The sequence below is a fragment of the Paramormyrops kingsleyae genome, chromosome 12, assembly GCF_048594095.1.
Source record: "Paramormyrops kingsleyae isolate MSU_618 chromosome 12, PKINGS_0.4, whole genome shotgun sequence".
In the NCBI taxonomy this organism is placed as follows: Eukaryota; Metazoa; Chordata; class Actinopteri; order Osteoglossiformes; family Mormyridae; genus Paramormyrops; species Paramormyrops kingsleyae.
In genome coordinates, this window is record NC_132808.1 from 5,966,814 (window position 1) to 5,977,333 (window position 10,520).

Consider the following 10,520-nt stretch of genomic DNA (forward strand, 5'->3'; position numbering starts at 1 on the left):
CCTGTAATCAGCTCTCACTGTACTGTACAGATCTGTGAGGACCACAGTGTTTACAATTGGATTGTTAGGTCATCGCACAGATACAATAGGGGTGTGTCAGCTTTTGACATCCACTGTACACATATTCACCTGCTGCCAGTGTTTTCACTGCCAGAACATGGGAGGCTCTGTACAGCCCCCTCCTTGAGGGGATCATCAGCGATTCTCCTGAGCAGTCAGATGGGGGTGTTTCCCAGCTCTGTTCTGATCTGGATGTGAAGGTTAATATTTCCCAGGTTAGACTCCTGTGTTGAGTAAGGAGGCAGGAGACACAGGGTTGCAGTGGACACCCCAAAAGGGCAGTGTTTATTTTAGGGGGAAAAGGTGGTATATTTATAAAGGGCAGTTTAAAGGCATCCAGAGTATGGAGGCTAGCTCCTTCATGAAGTGGCTGGGCCTGGCTCCTTGTTTGCGGGCTGAGCAGGCAAGAGGTGGCAGTCCTTTCAGTGTGGTCATTCTCCAGGCCGTCTGTCTTCAGAGAAAGTGAGAGAGACTATAAACAGCCTGCTCACCAGTCAGCCTCTCCCCCTCATGTCCACGATGTAGGCTTTGAGCTGTGCTGGGGGAGGGGATCCTGCCCCCTCTCTGGAGTTATCAGCTGCCGGCCACCTTCCGTTGGCATTCCTCATTTCCACACGGGTGGTTCTGTGGCCGACTGTGGGGATCTAGTGGTTTCAGTGCTGTGGTGCTGATCATCACCCTTTGGGGTTTAGTCGACTTTCCTATACCTGTGACATCACACCGTTTGCTCTTGGCGTCACTCCAAGGCCTCAAGTTCAAGTTCAAGTTTATTTATATAGCATATTTACAGACAACCACTTCCTGTCCCAAAGTGCTTTACATGTAACAAAAATACACTGCAACAAACGTGCAATAAATGAAAAATAAGAAGCAAAGAGTAAAAGAAAATAAGTCATATTACAATTAATCAGTGTAACTAAACTATAAAATAAATATCAAGCACAACTGGAATTAAAAGTCAATTCAAATAAATTTGTCTTAAGTAGAGACTTAAAACTTTCTGAACAGCTCTGATATGAAAGGGGAGAGTGTTCCATAGTTTAGGGGCAGTGACTGAGAAAGCTCTGTCACCTCTGGTCTTTAATCTAGAAGTTGGAACATCTAGAAGCAGCTGAGATGTTGACCTCAATGCTCTGACTGGAGCATGGTAGTGCAACAATTCAGTCAAGTGATTTAAAAACAAGTAATAATTAACAACCCAGGGCGTCATCCTCTCTGCCATCAGTGCACTTCTTGTGGCAGGAGTCCAGGGAATCCAGTTGGTCTAAGTTTCATGCAGTTGGTTGTTGTCACTGGATGGGTAAATTTGGAGTGAGCTAATCATTGATGTCTGTTACTTCACTATCAGTGGGGCTAAAAGATGAGCTTCAGTGAACTGTGTGATGCAGCCGCAGGAACAGAGACACACAGGCAAACTCAGGTGTAGAATATTACCCCTGAATGGCAGCTTTTTATCAGGAACAGGAAGAACAGGGATGGAGGAAAAGGGGGAGGTGCTGAAGGGCTGTTTGTCTGGTAGGTCCAGGCTGGTCGCTGGTCGCTTTGTGCACATCAGGGATCAGTCCGCTACTGCAGACCCTTATTTCAGTATCCTGATAACTCTAAAAGCATTTGATGTTGGATATAAAACTCATGTTTGATACAAAAAGAAGATGAAGAATTATGTATTGTATAGTATCTGATTTTTTTAGTGGCTTCATACCCGACGCAGGACCCAGGACTGGTGAAACACTTTTATATATTTTTTGTTCGAAAGGAAAAGAAATCGGGGAAAAAGCTGTTTAGAGGAGAGGAGAGGACGCTGGCGTTGTATGTTCGCCGCTTCTCCATCCGAGTTTTATCCTAATTTTATCGCGTTTTTTGCTGTTTTTCATTGGACTTTTATTGAGTTTTATTGGACTTTATTGAGTTTATGGAGTTTTATTGAGTTTTATCTCTCTGACTGTCGTAGTTAAATCTTATACTATCCTTGGTTACCGATCAGTAAAACTTTTTGGATAGTTATCAGACGTACCAGCGGCAACGAGGCAAACAGCAGGCAAAACTTTCTCCGAGTTCGGGCACTACCATGCTGAGCTATTCCGCCAACCAGCTGAAAAGTCTTAACAACTCGACTACTCCGTCGTGCATTTTAGTTATTAAAGAACTCGGACTTCTCCGCCGACCGCGATACATTCACAGAAGCTCTCGGAGGAAGTTTGTCTACTCACAGTTGTCTCAAACCATCCCGGCTTTTTGGTCAGCTACGCGAGCTGTCGCTGCTGAAACACGTCATCAGAGCACTGTCTCCTACAGAATAGGTAGCTCTGGCGTTCCCATGGCAACACCTATCCGAGAGCAGGTTGGAAAACGTGGAGTGGTTTTCAGTTTACTACAGCCAGTACAAAGACTTGCGCCTTCATCGATAATCAAAATTGAACTTTTCAATGCCCAGTCACTCACAAACAAATCTGGCCTCATACATGACCATATTCTCGAAAAGGGTTTGGATTGGATGTGCATTACAGAGACATGGCACCAACCAGATACATTTTTTGTTCTAAATGAGAGCTGTCCTTCGGGGTACAGTTACCTCCAGAAAGCTCGCAGCACCGGCCGTGGTGGTGGCCTGTCAGTTATCTACCGTAGCAACCTGGATTTGTACCCACTGCCTTTACCTGAATTGCTCTCATTTGAATGCCTCGCATTTAAATGCAAGTCACCTTCACCAACATTGTTTTTTCACATTTATCGACCACCAAAGCCAAATCCTTCAATTATCTCTGAGATGTCCAACCTTCTTACAACCTACTGTATATCACCTGCAAATGATATAATTTTGGGGGACATGAACATTCATGTTGATACCCCCTCCTGCCCTACTGCGACTGAATTCCTTCAGTTATTGGACTGTTTTGATTTGAGGCAACTTGTTGATGTTCCTACACACACCAGGGGGCACACCCTTGATCTGGTCATTACAAACTCTGCTTTTCTTACCAACTTGCAGGTCTATGACCTGGGTGTGTCTGATCATAAAGCTATTTCTATGGAATTTCCATCCTTATCCCATCTCATTAAACCTAAACGCCAAATCTGTTTTAGAAACTTTAAAAACTTAAACCTAGACATCATGACAGTAGACCTCCAGCATCTTTCGACTAATTTTCAATCGGTTGATGAAGCAGTGGACTATTATAACACCCAGCTGAGCGGCCTCCTGGATGCTCATGCCCCTATAAAAACCAGAGCAGTTACTTTTGCCCGCTCAGCACCCTGGTTCACAAATGTGTTACGGAAAATGAAGGCAGCTGGGCGGGTCCTTGAGCGTCACTATAAAGCCACTGGCCTCACCGTCCATAAACAAATGTATCGGGAGCACCAGAAGACTTATGCAAAGTCACTCAAAGAAGCATGATCGCAGTTTTACTCCGATGCCATCAGGAGCAGTCCAGGAAACTCCAGACAGCTTTTTTCCACAGTTAACTACCTTCTCAAACCACTATCTCCTCCACCCATAGCCACCACTGAAGAACAATGCAATAATTTTATGGCTTTTTTTAGTTCAAAAATTACATCCATTCGCTCTGCTCTCTCTGGTCCCTCCACTTGTACTCTTTATTCAACATATTCTCCGCCTGCTATAGATCACTCTTTAAATTGTTTTCCTGAAGTCACTTTGGAAGAGGTACAGGATATTGTCAGGAAGATGAAACCTTCTACCTGTTCCCTGGATCCTTTTCCGCTTTGGTGAAAACATATATCTCTGTACTAGGTCCCCTTATTACCTCAGTCATTAATTACTCTCTCCAAGCTGGTCATGTCCCTCCTGCTTTAAAAAAGGCCGTGATCAGACCGATGCTCAAAAAACCCACTTTTGATTCAAATATCCTATCAAACTACAGACCCATCTCTAATCTCCCATTTTTATCGAAAGTACTGGAGAAAGCAGTTGTTGTCCACCTTCAGCATCATCTGAAACAAAATAATCTGTATGAAAAATTCCAGTCTGTTTTCCGTTCTGCTCATAGCACTGAAACAGCACTGCTAAGAGTCACAAATGACCTGATCATGGCAGCAGACGCTGGCTCTCCCTCTACCCTTATTCTCCTTGACCTGTCTGCTGCATTTGATACAGTTGACCATAGTATTCTCTTTCATCGGCTTCACCACACCATCGGACTTACAGACACTGCCCTTACCTGGTTTAAGTCATATCTCACAAATCGAACAGAATACATTTCCCTTGGACATTCCAGATCATATCCACATACAGTTACCTGTGGGGTCCCTCAGGGGTCAGTCCTTGGCCCCATCCTTTTCATCCTCTACCTCCTTCCCCTTGGTCAGTTTATCAGTTGCCATGGAATTTCTTTCCACTGTTATGCTGATGACATGCAGCTGTACATTAAAACAACTGCTGCGGCCCCACCTTCATCATCATCTCAGTCATTGTCATCATCATCATCTCGACTTGCCAGCAGTTTGGAGGAGATAAAGGAGTGGATGGGCCACAATTTTCTCCAGCTAAATAGTTCTAAAACTGAGGCCATCATGATAGGTACCCCCCACCAGGTTAAATCTTCATCCATAACCAGTATCACTTTCTCCGGTCATAATATTCCTCTTTCCTCATCAGTCACTAACCTTGGTGTTAAATTGGACTCCCACCTCACCTTTGAATCTCATATAAATCACCTTTGCAAGGTCTCCTTCCACCATCTTCGTAATATTGCCAAACTCCGACCTACTCTCACTCTACCAGATGCTGAAAAGTTGACCCATGCTTTTGTTTCCTCCAGACTGGATTATTGCAATGCTCTTCTCATTGGGATTCCTAACAAGAGTCTTCAGAGGCTTCAATACATTCAAAACTCTGCAGCCAAGATCCTGATGAGAGTATGGAAATACGAACATATCACTCCCATTCTTCATTCTCTTCATTGGCTTCCCGTTTCCACCAGGATTGAATATAAGATTTCTCTTCTCACCCATCAATGTATCTATGGAAATGCCCCTCCCTACCTCAAAGAACTACTCATTCCACAAACCACGGCTCGTTCCTTTCGCTCTTCCTACTCAAACCGACTTCAAATACCCAGAACCAGATTAAGCACCATGGGGGATAGGGCTTTCTGTGCTGCTGCTCCTCGTCTGTGGAATGCTCTCCCTGACACTTTGAGGGCATCGCAATCTACTGACAGTTTTAAAAGAGGACTAAAAACATTTCTTTTTAGTAAAGCATTTAATTATTAAACCTTCTCATAGTAATTGTTTTTTAATCTTCTTTCTTTTAAAATCTTAGTCTTGATAAGTCCTTTTTGTTTCTTTTGCTTTTTGATTCTGTAAGCACTTGGAGATTTTTGGTAATGTAAAGTGCAGTATGAATAAAATGTATTATTACATCAGCACTGGCATTCTGGAGAATCGTTGCCGCCTTATTTGCCCAAAATTTTGTGTTTTCCTTTCTATAGGCTGTCAGGCTGTAGAGTCACAGAGGGAGGCTGTACTTCCCTGGCTCTCTCACACCTGAGAGAGCTGGAACTGAGCTACAATCACCCAGGAAACTCAGGAGTGAAGCTGCTCTCTGCTCTACTGGAGGATCCCAGCTGTAAACTGGAGAAGCTGAAGTGAGTAGAGAGTGTGAGTCTGACACGCTACAGATACTTAGGCGTGTATGTGAAGACGAGGCACCAAGAAATAAATGGATACAGCAGTACTATGTCATTCTGCTTCTCCTATAGTGTGGATCACAGTGGAGAGTGCAGGACCAGACCAGGCTTACTGAAATGTAAGTTTGTTTGCATGTTTTTATTAATGACACCATTAGTACTGCTTAATGATTGTATTCATGCAGTTTTTAAAATTATTCTGTTTTTTTACAATGTATGTAGGTGGATTGATTTCCATGTTTATGTTTTGGTGAATTTCTCTGTGTATCATTTTAAACAACATCCAAAGGAGAAAAACAAAACAGACGTCACCAAAAACATTATTAATTTTTTTTTAAACATACTGCTGGGTTTGGGTTTATACTTGACTGGTTTCTTAAGTATAAATAATATCTATGGGTACAAACAAATACTTTACAGCTGCTTATATCATGCTTGTGTTTATGTGAGAATGTAACTGGGTGAACTACATTCTGATACGGCTGTGCGTCTTTAATTCCACAAAAAAAGCATTCCTATTTCTTCTATTTTGCGTATGTGCTTAGTGTACTTTTTTGAGATTCGTCATTATTGTCCTAAGACGGCACCCGTAGTCTCCCCCAAACTGACTGTATTGTCAAACGTCTCCTCAGTCTGTGCTTAGTGCAGCTGGAGGGAGGTGAGTGTCCGTAGCGGTTAGTGGGAAATCAATATGTTGAAGTAAAGACACTTTAACTCACTTTAAGTGGTGATGTTTGGTGTACAATGTTATGGTTAATATGCAGAGATGGGGACAAGTCGCATATGATCAAGTCCAAGCAAGTTTCAAGTGTTAACCATCAAGTCTCGAGTCAAGTCTCAAGTCACAGTTAAGACAAATCAAGGAAGTCAAGTCAAGTCAAGGGTTCACCCTAAGCAAGTCAAGTCGAGTCCTGATAAGTTTCAAGCCAAGTCAAGTCAAGTTGCAGTACTAAAACAGAGGTTAAATTTTCGATACATGTTTATTTTTGCACAGAAAATTTTACAGAAAAGATGAACTTATATACATATATTATGTATCTCCCTTTGGCTCTGATTGTACCCGGCTTTCCAAATAAACCTGTCTCCTGCATTACGGGGTTCGCCTGTTCCTTGGCTGTACAGCGTAACTTCCGGGAAGTTGCGATTGGCTTAAATAGGTAACGGATCATCCTGCTGATTAAGCTGCGATTGTCTACCATTGTGTCGCCCTGCCCCAGTGGGCGTGACAGTAACGTTATAGCGTTTTATTTATGAGATGATCATCACATTTCTGATAAAAAAAAAACATGCAACCCAGGCCAAATTATGACAAACAGAAAAGATTAATTTAATTAATTAGTAATCGTTTTATTAAATTGACTATAAAGAATTCGACTTTCTTACCTTTCCTTGCGGTTTTTGAAGTGCCGGATGAAATTTGATGTTGTGGTTGTAGTGTCTGATACTCTCGCGTTGTATTCTCTACATCTGGCAAATCTTTTTTGTTAGTACGGTCTAGTTCAAAGTCCTTATAGCCAAACATGACTATATGAGAAGCTCGACTATTGTCTGCCATGTTTGGCGCGGTTTGAGTTGTGCAGCGTTCTTCTTCTTCTTCTTGGTAACGTTAAGAGTTGTGCAGCGTTAAGGGCGCAGGCGCCAATTATGGTGCTGCTGAGTCATAATCATTTTATTAAATTATTTTATTTTATTAAACGAATTATATTTAAAAGTTCAAGTCATTGTCGAGTCTTCCACTTTAAGTCAAGTCAAGTCTCAAGTCACTTACTCTCAAGTCAAAGTCAAGTCAAGTCATTTTCTTACTTCAATCAAGCAAGTCTCAAGTCCTGAAAATTGTGACTCGAGTCTGACTCGAGTCAAGTCATGTGACTCGAGTCCCCCATCTCTGTTAATATGTTTCATGAATGTAATTCTATTTACATTCCAGTGCGTAACTTTGATTTTTAATATTTGGGGGGGTTGAGGCCTCTGCTCATTTTGTGGGAGACATGAATGCCCCCGACCCCCCCCTGCAATTTACGGCCATAATTACACCTGTTCATTTAGCACGCACAGCATTTCGACGCGTTTTCCCACCGGCGTTGCGTGGCTGTCCAACATTTCCTGAGCTATTTCACATACTTGAATTTCTGCTTCGTTAGGGGACGCTGTGCTGTTTTTATATTTTATGTATCGTACATAATAATAGAGCGCAGGCTAAAGTGCAGTTCGGTCCCCAGCGAGTCTCTCAGCGCGGAGTGTCTCACAGCGCAGGGGGCAACTGGAGCGCCGCAGACTCGGGCGGCTACATGAGTATATTGGGAATAAAATGTGCGTATTGGAGCGAGTTCTGTGTTAGTGAGTGTGTGAGGTGTGACAGTGATAATGATGGAGATGCTGGGCTTCGTGATGGGATTATTCGCTCTTCCTCTTGTCTACAGACTTCTGCCAGCTGACACTGGACCCCAACACAGCAAACAGAGACCTGTCTTTGTCAGGGGGGAACAGGAAGGTGACATGGGGGGCAGAGCAGCCATATCCTGATCATCCAGAGAGATTTGACTGGTGCCCCCAAGTTCTGTGCAGAGAGAGTCTGACTGGTCGCTGTTACTGGGAGGCTGAGTGGAGTGGAGGTGGAGCCCTGATAGGAGTGACTTATAAAGGAATCAGGAGGAAAGGAGACAGTGCTGACTGTCTGCTTGGACACAATGACAAGTCATGGAGTCTGAGCTGCTCTTCTGACAGTTACTCTGTCCATCACAATAAGATACGGACTGTCATATCCATAAAGCCTTCAGATTCCCTCAGAGTAAGAGTGGATCTGGACCAGGCGGCTGGTACTCTGTCCTTCTACAGAGTCTCCTCTGATGGACTGACCCTCCTGTACAGCTTCACCTCCACATTCACTGAACCCCTCTGTGCAGGGTTTGGGGTTTATATAAACTCCTATGTGTCCCTGTGCATGCTGGGATAGCTCACTGTGTGCTGGAGGAATCCACTGTGTGCTGGAACCCTCACCTGGACTCCATAGAGAGAACTACATGAAACAAACTGGGACTTTAAAACTATATGGACTCAAATTAATGTCATTATAAATGCAGTTTCATGCTCCCCGGTCGCCCAGAGGAGGATGGGGTCCCCTTCCGAATCTAGGTTCCTCTCAAGGTTTCTTCCTGCTAGAGGGAGTTTTTCCTTGCTATTGTCACCTCAGTCTTGCTTGGTGGGGTTCTGTGTGCTTTGTGACAATGACTGTTGTTAAAAGTGCTATGTAAAAAAATTGAATTGAATTTTCACGTTATCAGAGTGTCACATGTCGCTGCTTCTCCATGGCAAAAAGGTAAAATCTCTGCTTTTTAACCAGTATAACATTTTTTACTCACTAGTCTGAAGTGTGACGCATGTTAGACAAAAATAAGTGACTGGATTGGCAAACATGGAAAGTAACAGTTTTTCTCACTGATTAAAATATAGTTATACATGAAATACTGTATTATCCTGATTGGGGGGGGGCTTTCCCCCCTCCCCTGTATATGTACATTATATATATTTCTGGCTATATTTTTTTATTTGCTACATGTAAAATGGCAATAAAGGCTTTCTATTAATGTCCTGGTTCAAACATTTTATTCTATATTTAACATAATTAATCAGCACTCTGGTAAATTAACTTCACTACTATAACTACCCATAACACAATTACAATAAATTAACATACTGTAATAACTGGCAGACCGATGCATCACAGCTGCAGTGATTGACTATGAGGCTCTTTTAAAGAGCGAAGAAGCACTTTTATTACAGCTCCTTAAAATGACTAACAGGAGCAGCGAACAAACTATATAACGGCCATACCTGAAAATCAACAAGTTTACAAGCATTGGGCCACTGACTCTTTCACCCCTATTAATAGCAATTTCTACATCAGAACAGCTCCACAGCTCCGACACCACATTGCTTTTTTGCATTTGCATCCATCTTTTCTTGCCTTTTCTACCACCTGACATATACAGGTAAACTGAATTATTTTGGTACAGCCAGGGAAGTGAATTAACCTCAAAAAAGGCTAATAGGTAGTTGTGCTTTTAACATGTGGTTTTAAACTTAATGCGAGCGAAAATATGATTTTAGACATAATTTGCCCTGATAATATTGTATATTATTATGTGTATTATATTACATATCATTTTTGTACTCATTTCGTATTACATATCCTGGTTTGATATGCTGCGGTGTGTTGGCGCCCTGTACTCATTGGTTCCCGGCATAGGCTCCAGCCCCCCCCCAGCGACCCCAGTCGGGATTAAATGGTTACAATAATGGATGGATGGCTGGATGGATGGATAGTTTGATATGAATAGTCGGTAACACTTCAGGGCACAAGTAACTTAGTTACTATTCAACTACAAATCATGAACAAATATAGTATAGAATAATTAGTGATGAAAGAACATGTGGCAGTACTTAACTAATGTACGGTAATTAGGATGATTAAAAAAATCTTGAATATAATTGGATTGGTCTAGGTTGGGGGTCCAGTATGACGTAATTTTATGGCTCCCAAAATCTCTAGCGGCGCCATGGTCGCTTTTATATGCATGTTCGTTGTTTTTGACATTACTTAAACTCTCCACACGATGTCGCCATAGTTCCAGTAAAACTTAAATAGAATTTAATTTATGGTAATAGAAATACAAGTAGCTATTAATTCTCTGAGTCAGTCGTTTTCTGACAAATTATAGGCGTAAACCATATGTAAATTAGCTACATATAGGCTTAACGATGTGGTGTTATCGGTGTAGCAATTACACAAAGAAATGTACAAATTGGTTA

At 42.2% G+C, this 10,520-nt stretch overlaps 1 protein-coding gene across 1 annotated transcript; it reads left to right on the top strand.

The window, feature by feature from the left end:
- The first annotated feature begins 403 nt into the window (after nucleotides 1-403).
- On the top strand, nucleotides 404-9,096 carry LOC140577741 (tripartite motif-containing protein 16-like). Its single transcript, XM_072698031.1, has 5 exons — nucleotides 404-522; nucleotides 4,842-4,938; nucleotides 5,449-5,669; nucleotides 5,784-5,830; nucleotides 8,132-9,096. The coding sequence occupies exons 1-5, from the start codon at nucleotides 404-406 to the stop codon at nucleotides 8,662-8,664; spliced, it is 1,017 nt and encodes a 338-aa protein (XP_072554132.1). The 3' UTR covers nucleotides 8,665-9,096.
- The last annotated feature ends 1,424 nt before the right edge of the window (nucleotides 9,097-10,520 follow it).